The 27,359-nt window shown below is 36.2% G+C and overlaps 1 protein-coding gene, 1 long non-coding RNA gene and 1 pseudogene across 3 annotated transcripts; 2 read left to right on the forward strand and 1 right to left on the reverse strand.

Moving 5' to 3' along the window:
* LOC119189948 overlaps positions 1 to 1,169 on the forward strand; it is a 14,290-nt pseudogene extending 13,121 nt beyond the window's left edge.
* Positions 1,170 to 1,181: 12 nt separating this feature from the next.
* LOC119189911 lies at positions 1,182 to 2,736 on the forward strand. The gene is made up of 3 exons (XR_005112670.1): positions 1,182 to 1,548; positions 1,779 to 1,895; positions 2,497 to 2,736. It is a non-coding gene; the product is annotated as an uncharacterized LOC119189911 (long non-coding RNA).
* A 15,918-nt stretch (positions 2,737 to 18,654) lies between these two features.
* On the reverse strand, positions 18,655 to 25,435 carry LOC119189888 (podocalyxin-like). 2 transcript variants are annotated; one of them, XR_005112657.1, is made up of 6 exons: positions 25,361 to 25,435; positions 24,221 to 24,265; positions 21,941 to 23,026; positions 21,156 to 21,316; positions 19,094 to 20,160; positions 18,655 to 18,726 (listed from the first exon to the last, which is right to left on the reverse strand). XR_005112657.1 is itself a non-coding variant. In XM_037440665.1 (5 exons), exons 3-5 carry the CDS (start codon positions 22,981 to 22,983, stop codon positions 20,114 to 20,116), a joined length of 1,251 nt encoding a protein of 416 aa, XP_037296562.1. In that variant the 5' UTR covers positions 22,984 to 23,026; positions 24,221 to 24,265; positions 25,361 to 25,435; the 3' UTR covers positions 19,018 to 20,113. The 2 variants fall into 2 exon arrangements, 1 of the variants encoding a protein (XP_037296562.1); XM_037440665.1 differs by lacking the exon at positions 18,655 to 18,726 and having other exon boundaries at positions 19,018 to 20,160.
* Between the last annotated feature and the right edge of the window lie 1,924 nt (positions 25,436 to 27,359).

Below are 27,359 nucleotides of genomic sequence, written 5' to 3' on the forward strand. Positions count from 1 at the left end.
AATGGTCCCTTGGGTATTTGGGTATTAATGAGAGTACAAAAAAAGTATTATGAACCTTATAAACACACGTTCTGATGACGTTGCAATGGACATTGCTTAACATTGAATTTCTTAACATTTTCGCTTATAACTTTTTTATTTATAGTTCTACGACAAAAGTAAATAGACCAAAGTTGTAGAGAATTTAATTTGCTACAAAAAAATTTTATACATTTTTTTTGTCAGATAAATAGTTTAAGAGATACATTGTAAAACCATTTCAACCCCTATTTTCAAGATGGCGGCCGTGGGACAAGGGTGGCGACCCTACAAACTTGGTTTTAGCTTTAGACTGACCCCCCATACACTTCAAAAAAATAAAATTGCGTCCTCTAAAAAACGCAAGGTAAGGCCTGAAAAATGTAACATTTCAATGGAATATATTTCTAAACAACTATTAAAATTACTTATATAACTATGGACATTTTAAATTAGGGATAAAGTTTATACAAAAGACAAGGTACAATTCGAAGTAACCAGCTCGGGTTGGCAAGTAGGGGGAAATAGAAGGGTAACGCGTCGCGATCCTCACCGGCGAGGACATGAGCCCTAACCTAGCTAACCTACCAGCCTTTCACTAGCTACCTAAGTGATGACTACCCGAAGAAGAAAGGCAGAAAGAAACTCCGGGCTTTCTTTTTTGTCATCAATTGTTCAGTACTTCTTTTGTATTTTTTTCCAAGTCTTTCTTGTACATAGTCACAATAGTTATATAAGCTAATGCACGCACATCACCGTTAACATGGGATAAGATGAAATCAATCGACTAAACCTGGAGCGGCATAAAATAAAATTTGCGATAGCAAATAAAAAAGAACATAGATTCATACTTAAATGACGGCGTACAGCGTGCATTCGCCTACATTTACAATCATAGTTTTCAATCATGAGAAAAGAAAAAAAAATAGTGATATTAAACAGGCAAACACAACATGATCGGGTGGTCGTCTTTGTTCGTCGTTTGAGTGCCTCATTGTAGCAAACCTTGCCGTAGCGGTCGATGTGCTGCACCTGGTAAGTGTAGCTGTGACCTTGGATGGATACTAAATGAGAGCGGCGACTGTATCGAAAGAGATCTTGATCCTATAATTTGCTATCCCCATGTGGTAATGGGAGCTGCCATTTTCTAAACAGATGCACTTGCTGGGATGGTTACATGTCTAATAATAACAATAATAACCCGCGATGTGTACCGTCATGCAGAAACTGCCAGGGATTCTGCGTCGCTCCTGGCAGATGTGAGTGTCCAGAGCTATTTGAACGCAAATATTTAACAGCGGACAACCAAGACTGCGACTGCTCGGAAGATTGTGATACAAAATGCTTTAAAACCGCATGTGTCCTCACCACTACTACATCAACAGCTATACCTCAAACAATAAAAGCAATCGATCCCCCTAATAAACTCGACAATACAGGCATTTCGGAAATATACGTTGTTGTCGAGCGAATATCAAAACCAGATAATTCGAGTGTTGAACCTATAACAATAGTTAAATATTACAACATGTAAGTGTTTAAAAAGTAAAATTTTGTATATTAAAAGTAGCAAAAATTACATTTTATTAATCGAACAATTAATAAACTTTGGGATATCGTCGCTTACCGACGACGAGACTACTTGAAGATTGAAGTTTATTTTATAATAAAAAAGTTTCGTAGATATAAACAACATAGACTCCAACATTTTTAACGCTGAAATGAATTTCCTGAGTTAATAAAAACCTTGCTTATTGCAGGAGCCAGGACCCTTGGCTAATTATTTTCATAATCACAACAATCATAATGGTGGCTTTGATTATATTGGTATTTTGGGAATATCTAAGAAAGTGAGTTTTAAAGAAACATGTTTAAAGGTCGGTACTCGAGATGATGTTATTCTATTTGTTGCGCCAAAATTCTCAACCCTTGTAGCGTATAAGTTTATTGTAATTCTTTTAGGTTGCATTTTCATGATGACTTTGTTCAGAAGTTTAAACAGAATAACTTTCATAGTGTAAACGATTTTTATATGATTTGAATCAATAGTTTAAAAGTGTTAAACCTCAAGCTTTAAAACTAAATTACACACACACCTTCTACCCGATGAGGTGGGCAGTGGTATAACAGGTACACCCAATTTCCGTGGAGTGTATTTCGTCCCATGAATTTATAGGTAGCAAGCCTATCGCTATATCGGGCACAAATTCCAGACTCAGGGCTGATAGTGAGTTAAAATCCCAATATCATTGTACCTGACCAGGGGATCGAACCCAAGATTTCAGCACTAGTACTAGTATTCGTACTTAATACAACTACGCCATCGAGACAGTAAAATTAAATTAAATATATTGAAAAAAATCAAACGATCCAAATCGATAACAATACTAGTTATGTTTTCGATAAAATTATGATTGTTAATATTTTCTGTCTTCTTTATTTGTGTCTGTACCTAACTTTTGTCGCTTTGCTTTACAGGATGCTATCTAATCCAAGACACATCATTTTCTAAAGTCTACGTTTCGGCAGTATCATGGGATGCAAGCTGCCCGAACCCTCCATGTATTACTTTTTTGTTATATATTGTACCTTGTCATAAATGTTTGTGTGCCTCCCAGTGTATTGGGTAAATAAATGTTTCTTTCTTCTTCTTTTTCCAACACTACATGCTTCTATAGCATACCATCTGCCACAAAGAAATTGAACTGCAAATGCAGATCGATAGACGAATTTTTAACCGACTTCAATAAAAGAAGGAGGTTCTCAATTCGACATTTTTTTTCAACAATATTTTAATTAAATTCATAGTTATTTGTAGGATAAAATATAAGATATATAAGGCAAATAAGACGAATGTGGATGGAAGAGCCGGTAGGGGTCGACCGCACCGAACCTTCGCATGTCAGACGTTTGACATTCTTAGTAATCGCCAGAGCACAAGTACCCTGAACCGATGGAAATGCACGAAAAGATTGATAAAGGTAACGTAAGCGAGAAAAATATACCAAAATCGTGCAAAGTGGCAACCCACAGTCTCTGCCTACCCCTATGGGACAGAGGCGTGATACCATTCAATGTATTCATACATACATATGTATGTATGAACAAATTGAAAATGATATAAACGTGAAGTTGTTAAATTGTTCCAGTTTTATATGTGATCGGGTTTCACCTTTATCTGGCTAATGAAAAATCAGCCTTCAGCAAAATAAATTACATATTGTCATAGTGTAGAATAAATAGATTACATATTGTCTCAGTAGTAGAGGAGGCCCGTGCTCAGCAGTGGGCAAGCATATAATACAGGGCTGATATTATTATTATGGTGTATCTTTCCTGCGGGAAATCACGGCATAAAGGCCGGTCCTTTTGGAAGGCTTGCGTGGGGACATGGATCCAACACGTAGAGGCCCCTTTAAGATACATTACTCTAGTTGGGGTTTATACACCTTGCGAGTACTCTCTCTGTCTATACTTATGGAGGAAATACAGCCAAAGACAGCGCTTGCAAGGTGCAGGGACTATTGCAGAAAAGATGGGAATTATACTGGGTCTATGGATGGGATCTAGCTGGACTGGTTGCTGGGCTATTGATTGAGACAACGGGACGCCTGCCAAGTAAAATGTCTCAATCTTATGTATTCAAGGCAGGCGGTAACTTGCCCCTACTAGATGGGCATCCCATAAGTGGCGTAAGCCAAGGACGCAACACCGGTGTGGGTGGCTTAAGGGTGTCGAGAGGTGTGCACCGATTTCACCATCGTGGGTCGCTATCGCGTCCCGGAGCGGGTTTCCTAGCTATTACGCAGATTGAGCACTTCCACCCTGGAGCTGAGGTTCTTAGCTCTTGCGACTTCCACCCTAGCCGGCCAGTTAAGGGGCAAGCCAAGGGTCAGGGGTCTCATTTAGCCCCCACGGAATCCGGGAACGCGGTGTCGCCACTCACCGTCGGCTCGCCACAAAGCCGCCCCTGCGGGTCTATTATTATTATTATTAGTATAGAATAAAAATGTTATCGCAGTATTATTTCCATTTGTATCGAATATATTTATTTTTCCTCTACAAATTAAATTTCCTGTTGTGCTTTATTGTTTCAAATTAATAATTTATATTGTATTGTAACGCTTATAACTTACTGTTATTTTTTATTCGGAAACAGCAAAATGTCGCCACTGCACTTGCATCAATAGAATGGCGAAAGTTTATTACTCTCGGCTATGTAGCAGAGGCTGAATAGATATTAAAAGGGGTAAATATGATGGTACGGCTTCACCATGGCTAATTTATATCGGAGTAATGATATTATAATGTAGTAGGGAGCTCCGTTGTAGGCATATTAGTACTCAGTATAGAAACCACAACCCCAAACTGTATCACATTAAACCACCATGAAGGGCGCAGGGCAACATAATGCTGAAGTGAGTCAGATTACATCATACTCGTTTAGTTAGATTGCCTTCGTGGTGTAGTTGTAATTATACACGGTTCAATACGACTACCATGCGGAAGTCCTGAATTCGAATCCCGGTCGGGCCAAAATAATTGTGACTGGGTTTATTCATCATTATGACATCAGCATTTCCTATAAAAGGATTTCTTTTTACTAAATTAAATGATTTTGCTACACGTTAAATATTACAATATTTTACGACGTTTAAAACTACAAATTGAATTATATTTTAATAGTTTGGTTGAGTCTAGTTCTTACATACATATAGGTATATATAAGCATCCCATCTTTTCCCAATTTCATAGGTAAGCAGAGGTATAAAACCTCAGCGCGATAGGCGTACCGCGTGCGCAATACAACTTCACCATTAAGGTAGTTTATTTCTTACTAACACAAAAATAGAAAAATAACATATTTTATATAAAAAAAACAGCAACAACTTGTGAAAGCGCCTGACCGCGGGTAATCGCAAATATTCCTGTTACTAAAAGCTGTCGTTTGAGTAGGCGTTAATAAAAATAATTAAATATTTTGTTATATATAACGGTATTTAAAAAAATAACCGATATATGTCTAGATTATAATAGATTTTGGTATTATTTCAGAATAAAGTAAAATTAAATAAATAATATAGATATCAAAATGTTAACGATGTAAAATACTAACCGTTGAAGGATATTTGGCTGATATCAATTATGACTTTATTCACGGTATCGAGTTTAATAAAAATGACGCCGCTGTGCAAAGAGACCATAGGCCAAACTACTTACTTCTTGGAAAATATTTATGAAGAATCCTATATTATTGTTCGCCTGACATTCAAAGTAGACATAAATTGAATTTTACATATCTTACTCCCTTACTAGTTAGTATAACATTCATTTCATGCAATATAATTTAGCAATATCACAGGTAAGTAATATAGACAGAAAGCATTAAAACACATTTTTGGTTCTCGCGTCTATTTCAAATATACTTATAACAGAAAACATTGGTTAGATGGATTGTTAACTTAATTTTAACTTCTAGTTGTACGTTTGTATAATGGGCTCCCACGGTGTGGGTACCCTTGTGCTAATTACTTGTTTGACCTATCTTGTCGGTCATTATGTTTGAATAAGCTTAAAGTGATACCTTCATACTTAAAACCTGACTTAAGAATACAAAAATACCTAGGTTCTAAAATTTCCTTAAAATAACTAAAGTCATAATAAAATGAAATGAAATGATTTATTTGAATCTGTAAAATGTTATACATTATTTAGATTCCGTCAATATTAACTCTACCACCAGTTCGGAAAGCAGTTTTCACCAGAGAAGAACGGGCAAGAAACTCTGGTGTTGCTCTTTTCAATCAGTTTAAGGTAAAGACTACAGTACATGATAAAGTGAAAAGAGAAAAAAGTTTAGAGCAGTTCATTTATAGGCTCGTGAAATAAGGAATAAATTAATTTAAATTTTATATGACTGCATATATTTTATATATATTTAGGACTAAATCTAACACTGAATACCCTTCTTATACACGTCACTCGAATAACTGCACACCGTATATTTATCTATTTCACACAAACTGGCAACTAGCAGGACAACAGTGGCGAAGGGTGAACATTTTCAAAAGGAAATTCGAGATAAAAAAAAATGCTATAGTTAACATATCGCAGCCAATTTAACAGAAAAAAAACAAAGGCAAACGTAAATAAACGTAAAAGGGAAGCCGGTAGGAATCGGGTTGGTTGTGGGCTTGGAACCCCGGCGTAAGGACGAAGTGTTTGTGGGATCCAGTGATGTGTTTCGCGCTGGAGTGAGGTGCGCGGGAGTGTGAGAGTCATCGCGCTCAGCCGCGAGCCGGGTTCCAACCTCGGGGCGGCACTTGTTGCTTAGCTTGTCTAAGATGAATCGGCAGCGGCGTCTGCACATAGTCGTAACACAGCTTCTCTGACGACCCATCGTCTGTATCAGATGTCGTTGTAGTTCGTACTAAACAGATATAAAATATCTTATGAAATTACTAATGTCCAGAAGACTTAACTGTATGAATTACTAGATCATAAGAATTTAGGCTTCCAAGAATCAGATCCTAGTGCATAATCGATTTTTAGTCTAGCCCAGCCCTCTTAACCTTCACAGCAGTGAATTTTTCGAAAATTAATTTTAACGCTCATGCTATTTAAGAAGCCCTTGTGAGACTTTCATACTTTTAGTAAGTATCATGGCCGATCCTTAATAAATGCGCACGCGCATGGAAGCCTCTGGACCCTTTATTACTCCCCGTCTGTGGAGCATACCCAAGCAAACTTACTATATGGGATGGATTCATAGTGTGGGGAATCACATCTGCCTATTGGCACATAATGCTCGCTGCACCCAGATCTGGCATCTGTGGAAAAATAAGTTTATTAGACTGCAGTTTGGTAACAGTTTGGTTTTGTCAAGCTGACATAGCCGCGAGCGAAAGTACGTTTATTTATTTTGTACCTAAATTATGTTCATATTTTTATTTTATTCTATTAATATAAGAATGTTCCAAACAAAAATATTTCAGACACATTATATCAATATATATATATTGATATATATTAATATTAATGATGTAACGTTACCAATTATACTAACATATATACTCTGTCAACGTTACTATTTTCTTTCTAAATAGTCTGTGGTTATAATGTGAATGATTAACGCCCTCGCAATTAGAACTACCAATGAGCATCATCATTGCAATGAATTGTCATTGCACTGACGTACGTCCGAATGGCGCCTGCATGAAAATAAGCGTGCAACGCGACTCGCCGCCTTTTTGAGCCATTATCTTTGGCCGTGGCACTACATATTGTCACACACGTCGTTGTTCCTGCTAGGGTGAGTGTGCCAATTTACTAACCGCTAACTATGTATTCTGGGCATCAGGGCTTGTGAGCTGTCACGAGTCGCTGGCGCGGAATGTAAGCCTAGCTTGCATTCCGACCTGGTGGAATCTGATTCCAGGTTTTCTTCTTATACGGCGTGCCTTCTTCTTCTATACGGTGTGCTTGCACGGTGCACTATCACGGAGAGCAGACGGACGGGAGAGCTGCCTCCCGACCACGTCCAGCTGCGCACCACCATCGTCGGGTGTGCTGACCCCGACGGACTGCCGGCGAGCTGCCGCCGGAGCCGACCACGTGCACACCACCAACGTCGCGGGAGCTGACCCCGACCACATGCACACCCTGCTCACCCACGTGGCCTTCCAACTGCCCGGCGAGCTGCCGCCGGAGCCAACCACGATGCAACATCTACGTGCCGTTCGCCTGGATCGGAGTTCCCCAGGCCAGTGACTCTTGTTGCATAACACCAGCAACCAGTACCGAGTGTAACGCGGAGGTGTAAAAATAAAGCTCGAACCACGTAATTACCCTGAGTTTTCAATTGTCTCCCTTCTATCTGCGGGCAGGCCCTCAACCGCCGCAATGAGTTGACCAAATAGTCCGTCTGTAGTAAAGTGTAAACTTAGCGTATCTACAAAGAAGTGCAATAAACCATTGCGGAACACGTCACTGCACTCTCCGCCCTGAGACACACAAAGTTATTTATTCGTGTACTCCATAAAACCTGGCATACAGGTGCACTTAATGCCATAGGCTTTCTCTCAATCGACATTTAGATGGAGAAATAAACGGAGGCAGATGTATTTAGGTTTTCTAATACGGATTGCAAACCGGAAACAAAACTAAGTAAGCTCATATATAACTATGATATTTCTTCACGAGAGAAAAGACTTCAACGCAAGCAAAATTTTGTGAAAGATAATATATACATACATATATACTTTATACAAGTTGTTTTTGCAGATTTGCTTGCGAAACAGGTTAGATAACTAAAACGCTAAACACTAGCTTTCAAAGCACCATATGTACGAAGCCAAACGCCATCTGTTTAAAACTCAGATAGTTCAAATACTTACTCCAGGAGCAAATTGTTGAGATAAAAATATCTTATATGCGAATTCAGTGATGTCGTGAAATAACGACCAAGCTCCTTAAATAAAGATTAAAAAACAGTGATATTTTTTGTACAAAAAGCTTAGTATTATAAACTGACAAAGCTTGTTTAAAAGAGTCGATATACAGGGTCTTACATTTCTTTCTTACAACTTATGAAATTAAATGAATGAATTGAATGTTATATTTTTGAATGATCACTTACTCTCAGAGACGGATTCATTCTTCGTAAAAAGAACAGGATTCCCACTTGCACCGTTCATGTCCACGTACGTATCGCGGGGCTCCGACACATTATCTGTAGCAGAAAATATATAATAGCTACATTTACTCATGGAAAAGTGGACGATAAAGCGGTGAACAAAACCGTAGAATGTAAGTAACAAGACAGGTATATTCTATGTAGTCATACGTAATATTGTATAAGTTATTACTTACTTTTGTTGTCGCGGGCGCCGGTTTTTATATTTTGTTAATACTATTACAAAAGTAATAAGTAATAATATTACGTTAGTAACAGCAGACACGAAGAAAAGGGTATTGGAAAAGCTGAAACCAAACAATATAAATTAGAGTACGTATAAGTTTTGTAACCGTAAATAAAAATAAATACGGTCGCGGCTGTACGGCTAAAAAAACTTATGAGAGTTTTTTTAATCTTGCTATAGTGGATGAGGAAGGGTGCCTTTCGCCATATAGGGAGCAAATTTAAATTCCCGATCAATTAAAAAATACGTGTGTGTTTTAAATTTCTTTCAAATCGAAAAACACACTCATTTTTATGACATGTACATCAAACTCTGGAACAAACACTGGATCCACTCTCCAGGAAGAACAGAGAACCCCTCTCAGTTATTATATCAGCCTACTCTCCAGAGATGAAGCGTAATCTTATGCATATAATTTGAGTATGTTCTTTCCATGTTACTCTGTTGTCTATATGTGCTTCTAAAAACTTACCCCCTTATTCAAAGACATGTTTTTATCTTAGGACCGATTAAAGCTGTGATAACAAGTCTGTTGTTATCACAGCTTTACTCCGTGACATAGGGCCTTTGTGATTGGTTAATATTGAAATACAACAATATTAACCAATCACAACGGCCCTATGGCTACGCACTGCGAAGGCTGCCATGCCGACAGCACTGAAAACAGACTTGTTATCACGGCTTTACTCTGTCCTTAGATAAAAAAGTCTATGAATAAGGGGACACGTTTTTTCGCTATCCATAATCACATTATCCTGATATTTAATGTTGATGTCATGACTTTTGTTAGCTTTTTGGAAAATTGTATGACTGTAGTTTTCACTAAATTAACTTTAAGTTGATTATTTTCTAGCCATGTAATAATCCGATTTAGTGCGTTATTTATTTCTATTTGCTTCAAATTTTTAACTTAATTTTGTTTAGATTTAAGCACATACCTACATATTTATATGCTCCAAAGCAGATGTCGGCGAACTCTTTCTTTATTATTTAAGACCAATGTACCTATTTACCCGACATCATAAATAAAAATTTGGATTTGAACTTATGTTCTGTAAATGATCTTAATATGTACTCACTTGTCACAGTTGCTAGTATATGGCTCAGTATTATTAAATTTATTAATCTCCCCATCATTGTCTAATGATATATCCTTTGTCGGTTGACAGCTTCCGTTGACGTATTTATATCCTGGGTCACAATTCGGAATGCTAACAGTTTCGGTTGTGTGTTCTATGAACCTTTCAGGACTACCACGTTCTTTATCGCACAATTCGAATTTTAAATTCGTTATGCATGACCATAAAGCTGTTATTCTGAAAACAAATCATATTGAATTTGGATAATACTCAATCACTCTGTTATTGGGATCATCAGTCTGTTGTACGTCTCATTATCTCTTGTGAACCGTGTTGTCATCTTCATAACTGCTTGGGGATATCAGAAGTTTATACATAAACTGTTGACTCGAATTGATTGACACGTAGATAGATCAAGTTGTAAATATACACGCACCACCTCATTTAATTCCTCAAGGGATAAGTGGTGCGCAACTGGTTTACCCACTTTTCGCCGTACGTATTCCGTCCCATGATGTGATGGGAGCGAGCCTATCGCCATAACAGACACAAATTCCGGACTCTGAGCTGATACTGAATGAAAATATCCATTAGTACTTTGCCCGGGGATCGAACACGAGATTTCAACACTGTAGTCGAACCGTAATGCAACTACGCCAAAGTCAGATAAACATATAGAGCATATTTATTATTATTCGTGTACAGTCAGACACAAAGGTAGCTAAAAAAATTCATTAGTTCAAAATTCTTCTACAAATTAACTTCAGTCAAAATATTTAATACGACGAAATTTTAAAGGCCGAAATATCCATGCATATTAATTATTTTTACGTTTTTCTTTCAACTGCGAGAACTAATCACTAACTAGACGTGAATTTAAATTCTTTACTTGTCAATACTTGTTTAGTTACCCAGATTAAAGGTGAAACAAAATGTATGAAAATGGACCTTAAGCTATAACCTTAAATGGGATTTTTTATTTTTATTTTATTTTATATTTGATGATTCGACTTGGTTGATTTGGATAATTCGATTGCTCTTAAACGGTAGTAAAGCACCCACACCTAAAATTGGATTACTCTGCGTGGCATCACCCCTCGACATGGTCAGCTACCCTGGCCATAATCCCTTTCAAACCGCAACAAAACTGGTTATTCAATTTTCCCAGAACAAAAGTTATTACAGTGGTACCAGCAGACCGACTCTTGAACACAAAACATATCTAGTACATGCTATTAATAATTAATAATAATTATTATATCAAAGAAGATAATCTAAACTCTAAACATTAAACAATATAGTTAGTTATAGACCGACCATCAGAATTATTCAGGACTAATTTTGTGCTCCAAAACTTACTACACATTGGAAATAACTCGTTGTTTTATTTGAAAAAAATGTGACAAGATGTCACACCGTCGTTAAATATTAATACAAATATTTAAAGAAAACATGCTAATATGCCCAGTAAAAACGTGTAAAAGCACGATATAAGTGTTTTATATTAATGTTTTGCTATTTCACGGTAGATTGAGTAACCATCGCATGAGCGCAAATTATTTGTATAACAATATTCCCAATATTCGCTGTATATAATCTTAGAACTTTTCGTCTAAACTTAACTTAATTTATCAAAATAGTAAGTTATTTATCGGTAATAAATATACATACGTAACAGTCCTTGTATACGTTTCACTATTAACTCCAATAACCACTAATGCACTTAGACACAAAGCTAAATGTTTAACCGACATGTTTCACCGTACGCGTGTAATAACCAACAGACAATACTTTTGAATAAATTAATTTTACCTCGTTATAAAGAGAGCGACCACAGGTATCGGAACACCATATTAATTTATATTGTGACGAAGACTAGGGAAAATACATCGGCACTCTTGATTGGAGGATTTTGAATATTGCTTCTAAAAAGGATGTGGTTCAATATTAGTATAACTATACAATGCGTGTTTAATGGAAATGGACTGGGCACGTAAAAACAATGACACATAGAAGACTGACGCGGAAGGTAACTTCCTGGCTGCGCGCTTCTGGCAATGGAGCAAAAGGCAGATCATAGGAACGCTGGACAGACGATATTAAAAAGATAGGTAGGAACAATTGGGTAACAAAAGGCTCACTCTCTATCACGTCATGGAAGAATAATAATAAAAATAATAATAAAATTTATTTCCCCCAACTTTTAACAATAATAATTTAGTTCCCTGACTTCTGAGCTAGGTATAAACCTGTGTTTCAGAAGTCAGTGTCCTTCCTTAAATGACAATTATCCATGTGAGGAAAAAAACAAAAAATAAAAACTATAAAAATAAATTACCAAAAACACAACAAGAAAAACTTTTTGTGTGTGTGTGTGTGGAACAGGACACATACGCCGAAATGTGGCTGTACTAATTGCGCCTCTGCCTACCTCCTCGGGGATAAAAAGCGTATGCATACTTTAACAGTCACGAATTCTCTGCGGCAGGCACAAGACAGGATGGAGTGGAAGCAGCTCGCCAGCGCCACCACGGCTAATTAAAGCGGACACGACCTTCAGACATGAACACGGTTTACCTTGTTTATCAGAATATATCAGATTATGAAATAGTTTCCTTTTATCGAAGTAGATTTAATTCCGAAGTGGTAAACTGTTACAAAAATTACATACACAATGTAGAAGATTCCATTCAAAATAACGTCAACAACTTCTGGACTTATATTTCTAATAAAAAGAGCGAGTAGCATATATACCATCGCGTATGTCTTACATTGGTCAAACTTCTAAAGAACTAAAACAATATGTAATTTCTTTTTATCTTTTTTCCAGACAGTTTTATCAACCCTCAATATTCTTCGCAACTTAAATGATATAAATACATGGTTTGAAAACACACCTTTTATACTTTATGCTGATAACCTAAAAATTTACAGATTTGTTAAAGATACTAATAACTGCTTAAAATTTCAAAGTGATCTAATAGACTCTCTGAGTTTTGCTCACATACCAAATTGAACGTTACCGTCTCAAGTGTAATATTATAAGTTTTACTATAAACAAAAATATAGTTAAATATCACTATTCGCTATGTAATAATATATTAACAAGAGTGTCCTATATAAAAGACCTAGGCATTTTACTTGACTCCAAGCTACACTTAGACTTAAACTTAGGGGAAGGTAATTAACTAAAGCGTTTCAAATGTTCGGCTTCGTTACTCGGACCGCAGTAGACTTCTCTCGTGCTTCTACATGTATCTGTAGCGATATTTGATTCGCTCTCAGTTGAATACGCCTGCCTAATTTGGGATCCCTTCTACGACAAACACAAGTTAGCCCTGGAAAAGGTTCAACGCAAATTCCTATTCCTGCAATTTAGATATCATCGTGCGAACATGCCGCATACGCAAGTTTTGGCTGAATACAATTTAACAAACAGCTAAAAAATTAAAATAAAATTACATAATTGTAAAATGTAGGTAGATATTGTAACTTTGACTTTGCGGATGAACAACACCTCAGTCAGCCCCGTGACCATGAAGGCTGCAAAGTCTTCGAAACGTCGGGAGAAAACTAAAATATAAAAAACCGCGATAGAATCCGAAAAGTAGTTTAATTTCAATGAATACAATTTACTGCCTTTAGAAAAAAGAAGAATGCTACTTCAGATGATGACCCTTTACGAATTATGTCATAATAATTTGGATTGTATGTACCTAGCCAACAAAATGGATTTTTCAGTTCCTCGAATTAATCAACAGCGTGGGCGGTGCGATTATCCGTTGTTGGCGACGGCCTCGTGTCATACTAACGCGGGTGAACATGCAACCCTAAAGAGAAACTGTAGAAATTACAACAATAATATTACAGATGTAGATATTTTCACCGGAAAATTTACATATAAAAAACAAATAAGCTAAATCCGATCATATAGTATGATTGTATAAGATACATTTTAAACATATTTACAGTTATACTACGTATTTATAATATTCTTTACATAATATGTGGAAATTGCTGTGGTTGTTACATTAGCTACTTTATATTACGTTATACTGTTTAATTATATTTTATTGTAACAACGTTGTTTTTCCCAAATAAAAAATTTCGTGTGTCATCAAACTGTCAGTACTCATGAGGGAAAACGAGCTTTGTGAATCATGAACCACTGGACACGAGCATTATGTTATGAACGTGCTATGAGCCATGTCTGATCACGCCGTTATAATTAAATACATGATTATCTAGTGGTCGAAATTTGCCAACTTTTCTTTCGGAGCGAAAAAAGGATTGTTGTTTTTTTCATTCAAATTCAATGGCGAATTAAAAATGATATCGTAGCAAGCGTTAATGTGACACAATTTATCCATGACGCAGATCTGATAAAACAGCGAGTTCGTCACGGGCGAACCAATCCAATAAATTTGCGCTCCCAGTCGACCAGTGATTTAAAATTGAACATTAAAAATAAATAAAATAAAATAAAAATGCTTTATTCATCACGTAGGCGAACATAGTTACACTTATGATAAGTCAAGGTACATGAGAATAATTATTACTTAATTAAATTAGCTTATATAAACAAAGACAATTTATATTGAAACTAAATTAAATTAAAAATATACTTAGTAAACAAAGAAGTCATTATTATTCATAGCTAGGCCATATATAGGCTATATTTCAATTGTCAACTTGGTTAGCCATTCCAATGACGACCTCACTCAAGCATGGCGCTTGATGTTTCCGTTAACATTTAATCCGAAGGTGGCGCCATCTGTTGTCACTCAGTCACGCTTATCATCTGATAAAGCGCTATTTATTTCTTTCCGACAAAAAAAAATTATTATAAAGCATCGAATGATACTTTCACAATTTTAACATCAGACACAGTCACTGCATTTTTAAATCACCTTAACTCCATCAATAATAAAATCCAATTTACTATGGAGTTAGAACACAATAAATTTCTTACCTTAGATATTTTAATCATCCATAATCCTGATCAGACCTTAAGTCATCGGAAACACACCCATAATGATAAATATCTGGACGATGAATCTCATCACCATCCAATACAGTTAGCTACCGTGGGCAAATCTATGTTTTAGGGAGCACAAGAAATCTGTTACCAGGAACACGTGGCCGCTGAGCTGCAACATGTCAAGCTAGTACTACGAGACAACGAGCTCCAAATTTCACGCCGCCGTCACAGAAACCGAGTGTAACCAACACAGTTGATCATGTTCTGGTTGTATTATCAAATATGTAAGAGAAATCACCGACAAGATTGGCTACATCCTGAAGCGTGCTTCCATAAAAAAATATTTTAAGCCGCCTAAGAAGATGAGTAAATTTTTACTACCTGTCAAGTACCTTATACCTCTGCAAGAACCAGACGTATAAAAGATAGATTGCAACTGTAGCCTCTCTTATATCGGCCAAACAAAAGTAAAATAAGGACACGCGTAAAAGAACATACTCATATAGCTGACGTGAAAAACAAACGCGCTACGAATGCTGCAGTCGCTGAACACTCTAAAGGAGGCTCCAATCATTATCTGCGACTGGACAGGCCACAAATCCTTGCCAAAGAACACCGATTCCTGCCTAGGATGATTCGGGAGGCAATTGAAATTAAAAAGTATCCTAATTTCAATAGGGAGGATGGTTGAAAGCTTGCACAAGCCTGGGATCCAGTTCTACATTTAATTAAATCGGAACCAAAAAGACCGGGTGCCAGACTTCAAGACACTGTGAGCTCATTTTGCGTAGATTGGACCACCCATAGCTAAAATATTTAAAAAGTTTTATAATGATTTGATATGTTTACGCGAATGTTAGACATAAAATTAAATTTTTCGATGATTCCGAAGTTTTAGGGAAAATTAATTTGTCATTATCCCGCAACGAAATCAATTAAATAGAAAAATAGGGAGGAGTTGGAAATATTAATTGTCCTCTTTCCTCCATAGCAAAATGGGAGACACCGCTGTGATAGAGGCGTGATACTATGTATGTATGACACATTGAAAATCATGTAAACGTGAAGTTGTTAAATTGTTCCAGATTTGTATGTGATCGGGTTTCAACTTTACCTGGCTAATAAAAAATCTGCCTTTAGTAAAGTTAAATACACATTGTCATAATGTAGAATTAAAAATGTTATCGCAGTTATTTGTATCGATTATAACTATTTTTCTTCTTTCATGTTATTCAATATAATATTCGCGATGGATGAATAACTAAAAAGCAATTTTTACACTAATTATGTCATTATTGCTGTCATTATTTAAACTGCTCAAATAAAATTTCCTGTTTCAATTGTTTCAAATGAATCATTTATATTGTATTGTAACGCTCATCACTCACTTTTATTTTTAACCGACTTCAAAAAGGAGGAGGTTATCAATTTTTTTTTTTGTCTGGGCACGGCAAAATGTCTCCACTGCACCTGCACCAATAGAATGTCGACTGACGAGAGATTATTATCCCTCGGCAGTCTCAGATATGTAGCAGAGGCTGAATAGAAATTAAAAGGGATGAAGATGATGGTACGGCTTCACCATGGCTCATTTATATCGGAGTAATGATATTATAATGTAGTAGAGAGCTCCGTTGTAGGCATATTAGTATTCAGTATAGAAACCACAACCTCAAACTGTATCACATTAAACCAACATGAAGGGCGAAGGGCAACATAATGTTGAAGTGAGTCAGATTACATCATACTAGTTTAGTCATTTATTGTGAATTATGTTACTTTTGTAGGTATATGTGTGTCAATATAAATGCAAGTGATGATTTCGGTATTCTGAAATAAGACTTGATTTTATTCATGTTGGACCAGATTGAACAGTTGAGCCTAAGCTATTGAATAGGAAACATTAAAAAGAGATTGATGTAGAATATAAGGGGTTTCTTGAAAGTGAACCTGGCAGAACTAGATAGCTAGCAATGTTTGTTCTATAACATTCTAAACAACAATGTTTGTTCTATGAGTTTTTATATAACTCAATACATTAAATAAAAAATATTTTTATTTTTTTTTTATTGTACTGTCGTGACATTTGTATGTCTATGTTTCATTCATAAAAAAAGAACGACGTACGCTCCCGCTCGAATTTGTTGGCTCGTTGTCAATAATAATAAACCTTTCTTCACCAGATTCAATTACCTTGTTAATATCAATTGCTCGCGGGGTTTGTTTATGTACCTACATATGGTAGTGGGTAGTGCACATAGCTCGCAAAACAGATGGCTGATGGGGCAAGAAGATTCTGGAGTGGAGACCACGAACTGGCCAGCGCAGCGTCGAACGTCCATCCACGAGATGGGCAGATCACCTCATATAAGTCGCAGAAGGTCGCTGGATGCGGGCCGCTTCCAATAGGGCGATCTGGAAATCTTTGTGGGAGGCCCATGTTCAGCAGTGGACATCCTGCGGCTGATGATGATGACTACATTGAGTCCACAATCCCTTAATACTTTACCAGGCTTAGGACTGGCTACATTAAACAATTAAAAAGAAATAAATCGTATGTAGGTATGTAGTTTGTGTATCTAAACAAAATCACAACGTTTTACGTAATCATTCTATAAAGTTTTTTAATCGCAAATATTGGTAGAAAGATATTATTTACTTTTCATTGCTTATTGCTACATCCGTAGATACATCGATCGATACGGCGACGAAAGATCGTGGCACACTAGATCATAATATAGCGCGTGCGCATCAAACCCAACGACTGGCGACTGAATAAATAGATCAACCTCCGCCGCCATTCCGCTTTCAACCTCGCGATTCCCGCGGGTTTGTTTCCTAATCTTCGCTATGTGCATAGATAAATATGATTCAAGCGGAACTTAAATTAAGTATTTATTATTATATGAACTGAATATTTAACAAATTAACAAAAATCATAGAAGGAACGTTATTGTTAATGATGTTGGCTATCTAATCCTGCGAGGTTGATGGTTTTTTTAAAATAACCCTGTATATAGAAGAAACAGTTTACTTTCTTAAAGAAAACACTTACCACCTTAGTCATAGTCGTTTTTTATCTAAGGACGGAGCATTGCTGTGATAACAAATTTAAAACTACAAATTCAATTGAATTTTTAAATAGACATAAATTGTTTTAAGTATACGGACTATAATGTAATTTTGTACCAAAGCAAAAGAAGTAAATCAAATGAAATAAGTATTTTGAATCAAATCTTTATTATTAGAGTAATTACAAAATTATAATCAAAGAAAATAAATACTTTGTTTCAAGTCAATTATTTATTTAATTCAATGAACACAATTTTCTTCGCATTTTAGAGGGAACAAAGCAACAACCTATTTTTAAAATAACCCTGTATATAGAAGAAACAGTTTACTTTCTTAAAGAAAACACTTACCACCTTAGTCATAGTCGTTTTTTATCTAAGGACGGAGCATTGCTGTGATAACAAATTTAAAACTACAAATTCAATTGAATTTTTAAATAGACATAAATTGTTTTAAGTATACGGACTATAATGTAATTTTGTACCAAAGCAAAAGAAGTAAATCAAATGAAATAAGTATTTTGAATCAAATCTTTATTATTAGAGTAATTACAAAATTATAATCAAAGAAAATAAATACTTTGTTTCAAGTCAATTATTTATTTAATTCAATGAACACAATTTTCTTCGCATTTTAGAGGGAACAAAGCAACAACCTATTTTTAAAATAACCCTGTATATAGAAGAAACAGTTTACTTTCTTAAAGAAAACACTTACCACCTTAGTCATAGTCGTTTTTTATCTAAGGACGGAGCATTGCTGTGATAACAAATTTAAAACTACAAATTCAATTGAATTTTTAAATAGACATAAATTGTTTTAAGTATACGGACTATAATGTAATTTTGTACCAAAGCAAAAGAAGTAAATCAAATGAAATAAGTATTTTGAATCAAATCTTTATTATTAGAGTAATTACAAAATTATAATCAAAGAAAATAAATACTTTGTTTCAAGTCAATTATTTATTTAATTCAATGAACACAATTTTCTTCGCATTTTAGAGGGAACAAAGCAACAACCTATATCATTATGCACACACACTTACGCAGGGATTGCTTAAGACGCAGCAGTCACGCACACTAGCTTATAAGAGTTGGCCTATTTGTTTTAGTGTCATTGAAGCGCGCCACTCGATCTAGACATATAACTTATCAAAGTTCTCGGATTGCTTGATTGGGACCTTCTATTCGACCGCGCTAAATGAAGATGGCCACATTAAGCTTTAACCGACCTTAAAGACGATATCTCTAAGGCTATTCGTTGTAAGAACGAGTTCTTGATATTGTTATACTGCACAAGACCGCAGTTCCGTCCTCACCGTCAAGGATTTCACCGCGCCCCTCGTCTTCCTGATTCTTCTAATAGTTTCCAGCCCAGATTACAGTAATTGGTCGATAGTCCCAATATCTTCCCTTAATCACTAATGGCTCCACCCACTCCCATTGATTATCCAGTCGTAGGTTCGTAACCCGTTAATAGGTTGCCCTCAGCATGGTCAGATAATTTAAAGGGTTGCGAGCGCCCAGAGCGCTCATCTGATAGTCCGGTGTGTTTGTATAAGCGGACCCTTGTCAGGCTAACAAACGAAAGATATGCGATAAGAACTCATCGGGACCATTGTATCGACAGAGCTCGACCCGTGAGCGTTTCTGCTGCTCGATATTTTGTAAAATCCATCGCGTGGATTTTTTTTGCTGTTTATTAGTGAAAATTACTAGTTAATATTTTGATTTGCTAAGACTAGTGACATAGTCTGTTGTTATATTATTTCTGAATGAAAATGGGTCATGAACAACGGAAAGATGATGGTAGTTTTATTGGGCAAGGTACCCTTCTTACGAAAATAATTACAAACGTGGCAACCAAAACTTAACGTAAACTTTTTTTTATAGTCATTAACCTATTATAATTTATATCCTCATTTATCATTAGCCTTGGAAACTTAAAAAAAATGAAAGTTTTTGGGCACATATAGATGAACATAAACAAAAAAAACTGTTTTATATTATTACAATATACATCAAATCAACAAATTAGTGTTACGCTCCATTATTTTGCATCTCGATGTTGCGCCTGTTGTCGACAGCTGAAAAAACAAATCATCTGGTTAGTTATGCCAGAACTGGTGTAGTCAAGTTCATAGCAATATAAAATTTTAAATTTTCTCCAATGTCTTCGTCAACCCTATATCTACCACTAAGCAAAATTGTGTAGTCCCTGTTGTGTCCCTGCTTAAGGGAGATTGTAACCAATATAATTCCTAGATATTATCTAATATTGTTTCCAAATTTAGGATGGTATCGCTACAGTTTACGGTCGGGTTTGACGCTTACTATAACCTTTTCCGTCGTTCTATTCATTTGTATCTGTTTGTTTTTTAAAAAATAATTCAATTGATCAATTTATTTGCATGATATCGGTTACACTCATTCTCATTCAAAGTTAAAGATCGAAATTGAGATCGTCTTAAGGAGATAACTCTTGACTAATTATGTAATAACAAATAAGCTTTACAGAGATCAATTTTGATCGATATGTGTGTATTTCATCAGTACGAAACTCTATGAGTTTACCTAACGTGCCATAGAGACTAATTGTCTGTTTTTTTGGGCTTGTGAGTCCCTATCACAACTGGCTTGTTCCAGGCTTCAGAAAATATGTAGTTTTGAAAAGCTGCATTATAGCTAGCAGCAAGAATTTTGACAAGATGCTCCGGGGGCATTTTAAAAACTCTATTAGAGATCCCGTAGCTCCGTTTTAAATATCTCTAAAAACCAAAAAATAATTTAACATTACCTATGTACTGGTTACCATTTTAGAGTCGGTGACTAATTAATATTGCTAGCTAAGCTAGATGAATACATGAACAAATATACGAAAATAATGTTTGATTTTAATAAGCTACCGACTGTAATATAATAGGTAATGTAAGGATAAAGGAGATGCATTGAAGTTTATTTTTGTGAAGAAAAAAAGATTGATGAAGACACTAAAAGTTTAAAGGCAATTTGTAATTTTGAATTAGTTCAACTACTATTACTAACTGTACATAATATTTAAATTTATTTGCAACCAACGCACCGTATGATTTTGCCTTGTATTTCGTGTAAAACAATTTGGTCAACATTGCCAACACAATACCGGCTCCAAGGGACGAGAAGAGAATTATTAAAATCATTCCAGTATTAGATGAACCCGCTTCAGAATGTTCTTCAGGTTCCAATTTGTCTGACGTGCCCAAACTGAAAATAATTTAAACTACATCATATTCTCATAGCAGACGTGGTACTTGTAAATTTTGCTTACGTTAAGTTAATTACTTATCCAAGTTCTATGTAAGTCACAAATTAAGTGAGTATATAACAGTTACCGACTTATGAAGTCAACATCAGTGAATTGTTCGAAGTTCAATAATTTATGTAAAACTCAAAAATATTTAATCGTCATTAATGCTGACTATTACAGGCTCCATAAATTTAATGACTACATTCTGTTATGTCGACATCATCGTTTTTGTCATACGTGAAATCATTCAAACGTTGATGTTTAGGTGAGACTAACCGAAAAATACTACAAACAATTAATATCCCTAAAATTACAATCAAGCGAGGGACAAATGGTACAAACTACAAATTAAACCAACATTACTTTCTACAATATAATACAGCTTAGCTACATGTTGGCATATGATGTATAGAAGAATGTCTATGATTTGCAGGTAGACGTCATTACTATAATTAGTATCGACCTAATTCTGCCCACTTCAGACCACTCAAACAACACCAAATTACACCCTGGAATAGGCGTCGTGATCACCCACAGTTCTTACTTACTTACTTCTAAATATTAATTATAATTATTCATACCTCTCTGTTGATGCCTTCTCTTTAGTTGGCTTTCTAGTAGTTGTTATGGAAGTTTCGTTTGCCATCTTTTCAGTTATCGTTGTACTAATAGCCGGTGTTTCAGAAGTGTCGTTTAACATTGCCGCTGTTGTATTTTCACTGGTAGCTGGTGTTACGGAAGTGTCGTTTGACATCTTTTCTGTTGGCTCTCCACTAATAGCCAGTCTTGCGGAAGTGACGTTGGATACTTTTTTAGTTGTCTCTGTACTAAAAGCCGGTGTTTCAGAAGTGTCGTTTAACATTGCCGCTGTTGTATTTTCACTGGTAGCTGGTGTTACGGAAGTGTCGTTTGACATCTTTTCTGTTGGCTCTCCACTAATAGCCAGTCTTGCGGAAGTGACGTTGGATACTTTTTTAGTTGTCTCTGTACTAAAAGCCGGTGTTTCAGAAGTGTCGTTTAACATTGCCGCTGTTGTATTTTCACTGGTAGCTGGTGTTACGGAAGTGTCGTTTGACATCTTTTCTGTTGGCTCTCCACTAATAGCCAGTCTTGCGGAAGTGACGTTGGATACTTTTTTAGTTGTCTCTGTACTAAAAGCCGGTGTTTCAGAAGTGTCGTTTAACATTGCCGCTGTTGTATTTTCACTGGTAGCTGGTGTTACGGAAGTGTCGTTTGACATCTTTTCTGTTGGCTCTCCACTAATAGCCAGTCTTGCGGAAGTGACGTTGGATACTTTTTTAGTTGTCTCTGTACTAAAAGCCGGTGTTTCAGAAGTGTCGTTTAACATTGCCGCTGTTGTATTTTCACTGGTAGCTGGTGTTACGGAAGTGTCGTTTGACATCTTTTCTGTTGACTTTCCACTAATAACTGATGTTCCGGAAGTGTCGTTTGACATCATTTTAGTTCTCGTTGTACTAATAGCTGATGTTTCAGTAGTATGGGTTAACATCGCTGCTGTTGTGTTTTCACTAGTAGCTGGTGTTGCGGAAGTGTCGTTTGACATCTTTTCTGTTATTTTTCCACTAAAAGCTGTTGTTTCGGAAGTTTCATTAAGCAGCAGCATAATTGGCGATCTGGTATCGGCTAGTTCCTCACTTTTGTGATACCTTAAAATAAACAAAAATACATAGAAAATCCGATTTATATTGGTATCTAATTCATATGGAAATATCTATTAATTATGCTTAAATAATCTTAAAAAAATAGCAATATCTTATATGCAGTTTTGCAGGAAATAAAATGAGACAGTGAGAGGGCTCTTGTATGGCTGAATTGTTGTTAGCTTCCGGCCACGTCTTTATAATAATTCGTTAAGTAATGTTCTGATTTACAGGTAGTGCTTAATCCATAATGGTCCAATGTTAGCCCCTTTCGGGCCAAATTACCTCAAACAACACAGTAAAATAATGTCCTTTTTTAAAAAAAAGACATACTCATGTTTATAGCCTAGAAATAAAACACGTGACATCAACGGCTCAATGTAGTTCTAGTAAAACAGTCAAGCATCAAATTTTACACTGTTATATTATGCGCTGGGCAGACAGAAAAGACGTAGGACGCGGACAGGACGCGAACATATGTCTCTTCCGCGTACCTTTCATACAAAATGTATAGAAACGTCGCGATGCAAAACATATAGAAAAGACAGAGCGCGGACACAACGCGGACACGACGCTTACTCGCCTGTGCCCTATTGTAAAATATATAGAAAGGAAGGGGCACCGTCGCGAGCGCCAATAGACAGGGGTGCGCGCAGGGTGAGGCGCGGGTGCCGGCACTCGCACGTTGTTCACACATAAAACTACCTGCGTCCTTGAGTAGTTACGTGTTTAGAGAAGGAAGATCATTGTATATTAAGTGAAAAAGCGGGACGACTATATATTCAATGTTCAATTTTATAGCTTAATTGAAAGTTAACTTGTTCTATATAATTATAATAGACCAGAGTATTTCAATAATCCTGTGTATATTAGCGAGATACACCAGCGCTATTAACACATTTTCATCTTCCGAAGCATACATGTTATCGTTTCAAAATCGGACAGCTGAAAACCGTCATCTCTCGCGGCGCCCAGCGTCACGTCCGCGCCTCGTCCCTTCTATATGTTTTCAAAAATTGCGACGGCACCCCGTCTGCGCCTTGTCTGCGCCTCATCCTCGCCGCACATCTTTTCTGTGTGACCCGCGCCTTACACTGTTGACAGTCGTTGAACTCGGCACGGGCATCGTACCTTTACACTAACTTTATTGTCTTTACCGTAATGAGTACAAAGGGGATAAAATATTTCACAATAGCTCACCCTACGGTCCGGCATGCGGCGTCTATTTCCGTAGATATTCTTGTTCTGAAAATATATAATAAAATATATTTTTTTTTGCATACAGGCTCGGTGAAGTAACACCATTCTCTGGTTCTAAGTATATTAGGGATCAGATAGGGTGTCGAGTGACGAGTGATGTTTAGATACCAGTTGCCAGGCGGAACAATTATCCCGCCCTGTTTGATATATACAGACTGAACCCGAGACTTTACTGGTGGTAGGTCTCTCATATGTGAAAGTCCGCATGGGTTGGTACCACCGCAATGTCTACTTCTGTCGCCAAGCAGCAGTGTGTAGTCACTGTTGTATTCGGGCTTGAAGAACATTGTAGCCAGTGTAACTACTGGACATAATAAGACTTAACATCTCATGTCTCAGGCTGGCTTAAATTTTTCATGTATTTATCTAGTTTAACTAGCAATTTGAAGTAGTCACCGACTCCAAAATTAATACCCAGTATATAGATAATGTTAAATTATTTTTGGTATTTAGAGGTTTTTGGAGGCGGTATAATTTTTTGTTAATAGTTTTTACTTTTTGAAAAGTATATTTATTAATTTATTTTAGGTTCTCCAGCAGATTATACCTTGAATTTTTTACAGAAGTAGTATAACGATGGTCACATTCTGATGCACAACCAACTTAAAGCAGTACATAACATTCGTTTAAGTAATGTGTACATTGTTAAATTATGTTATTACATAATATGAGAATATATATTTAGAGTAAGTAAGTTTTTACCCTTCGCCAGCGTTCTATATCATAAAGGAACAAATGTGGTTTAAAAAAAATGGTTATGGTTTTCTCAAGCACAGATTTCTAAGTTCCTATAACTTTTAGTTGCTTAGAAGTCCTTCAATTCTGCCGTGATATTCGAGGCACAGTAGATCAAAGGCAGACAATTTTTATTACTGATTTAGAAAGTAGAACTTTCTTTTTATCCAGGTTTTATACATTAAATTATAAATTAATTTTCTTGTTTGATAAACAGCAGTGAAAACGATAAAATAGTCTAGTTAACCATGTAGTAGAACAGATCCACCTCTTCTGACTTACTGTATCGATTACCAGGGCTGAATTATCGTAAATAGGTGATAAAATATAGGAATTAATGCTCACCGTTCTACATAAGCCCATGAATACTTTAATTTGTATTTTATCTGCAAATAAACATCACATGATTGTTACATTTGATAAATAAAAATAAAGACACAACTTAGCTTTTATTACTTCGGAATGTATGATTTATAGTTATAATAGAATCCAGTTGTGTTTTACATTCGTTTATGGTTTTAAAAATAGAAGTTAAATAGCAAGCCCCTTCTGAGAGCGTTTCCACATTATCCGTTGTCGGACGTCGTGAGCCGGTATCCGATAATATGTTGTATCTATCACATATCCGATGAAATCCATCCGTTTTGACTGCATTCCCAGTTACTTAGTGCGGGGAGAATGCCAGACTATAAAGGACATGTCAGCTCTTTGTATAGGTGCTGGTTTATTATTTCGATCAATTAACAACCAAACTCAATATTTATTATAATCTACTAATACTTAATAAATCAAAAACTTAGTCTATCAGTTTATGACCCGAAATGTCGTATACCATCAGGCAAGCGGTTTGTTCGGCTCGTCAATAATTTATACCCGAAAAAAGAAGATAAGAAGTCTTCTTCTTATCTTCTTAAGATAAGGAGAAGAGTTCTTCGTATTCTTCTTCGTAAGAAATATAAGAAGCGTTTACTCAAACATTGAAATTATCAACGTCAGACTATTTTTTTACTGGTGGTAGGTCTCTTATATGTAAGAGTCCGCCTGGGTAGGTACCACCGCAATGTCTATTTCTGCCGCCAAGCAGCAGTGTGTAGTCACTGTTGTGTTCTGGTAAGGATATTGTAGCCAGTGTAACTACTGGACATAATAAGACTTAACATCTCATGTCTCAAGACAGCGAGCGCAGTGGAATACCCAACAATACTTTGTAATTCAAGTTGTTGGATGGTGTCTCTGCTGTTTATGGGCGGTCGTATCACTTACCATCAGGCGAACGGCAAGCTCGTCTCGTCATTTAAAGCAATAAAAAAAATCTTGTTGAACAGTGTCACTAAATTTCAATAAATAAATTTATTTCCAAAAAAATACAGATAAACTCATGCACTATAACATAATTGTGTACAGACGAAGTAATAAGTAATCCACCGTGAACATGGTAAGAATTTACTTGTGATATGGGAAAAAACCCAACTGTAAAAGTCTACTTTTGACCCAATTTATTATTGTGAATTCCCAAACATAACTAATTAGTGGTTTTATCGCTAATTACTATTGAGGAAAATGTATTGAAAATATTTAATTAATAATGTTAACGTTCAATAAATGGGTTCGGGGGCTCGGCAAATACAAAAATAAATATAACAAACATATCACGTACGTCATATATTTTCGAGAGGAGCCGAAAACATGGTTTACAGTCGTTTTCAACAACCATCATCTTTTCCATCCATCGTAAAAATGGACCAATCAGGAAAAACTTTTTTGACATGTTGCAAAAGACGAAATTTGGTTGGTGTGTTCTTGGGATCGGATTGAATATTGAGATTAGACTCGTTTATTAAAACGACTGTTATTTTCCGCGTAAATGGTCTTTAGATTGGCAGCTCCTAGATTCGATGCCCAGGGCGCGGGTGGCTGACAGTGATCGAGAGGCCTCCGCGACGCGACGTCCTCTTAGCACTCGCCCCTGAGTATGACCTACTTAATAGGTCGAAACTGGTCGACGATTCCGACTACTTTTTAAACGTAAATAAAACCGTGTTGTTTTCGATTAATTTAATATGTCTCGCGTAAGTTTTAAAAATCAATAAGTCTAATAGTATAAAAACATACACCAACTTATGAATGAATGTAATGACCACCGTAATTACGCTTTGTAAAAACAGGTTTGTTACCACTCATTTGTATGCAAAAACCAACACGAAACGAAGAACATATACTTTTATACGGGGACGGCAGAGTGACTCCACTGCATCTGATATTAAGTGGAGTGGAGTCCGATAGAATGTCGACAGACGAGAGATGATTACCCCTCGGCAGTCGACACAATTATGCCGGCCTGTTG

Source organism: Manduca sexta, chromosome 20 (assembly GCF_014839805.1).
Source record: "Manduca sexta isolate Smith_Timp_Sample1 chromosome 20, JHU_Msex_v1.0, whole genome shotgun sequence".
Classification (NCBI taxonomy): domain Eukaryota; kingdom Metazoa; phylum Arthropoda; class Insecta; order Lepidoptera; family Sphingidae; genus Manduca; species Manduca sexta.

Excerpts from the sequence above, each read along its gene's own strand:
- LOC119189888 (XM_037440665.1), bottom strand. The coding sequence starts at position 22,983 with ATGCTGCTGCTTAATGAAACTTCCGAAACAACAGCTTTTAGTGGAAAA. Across the intron at positions 21,317-21,940 it reads GAGAAGGCATCAACAGAGAG|TTTGGGCACGTCAGACAAAT; the intron begins GTATGAATAATT and ends AATTATTTTCAG. Across the intron at positions 20,161-21,155 it reads ATACAAGGCAAAATCATACG|CTGTCGACAACAGGCGCAAC; the intron begins GTGCGTTGGTTG and ends TTGTTTTTTCAG.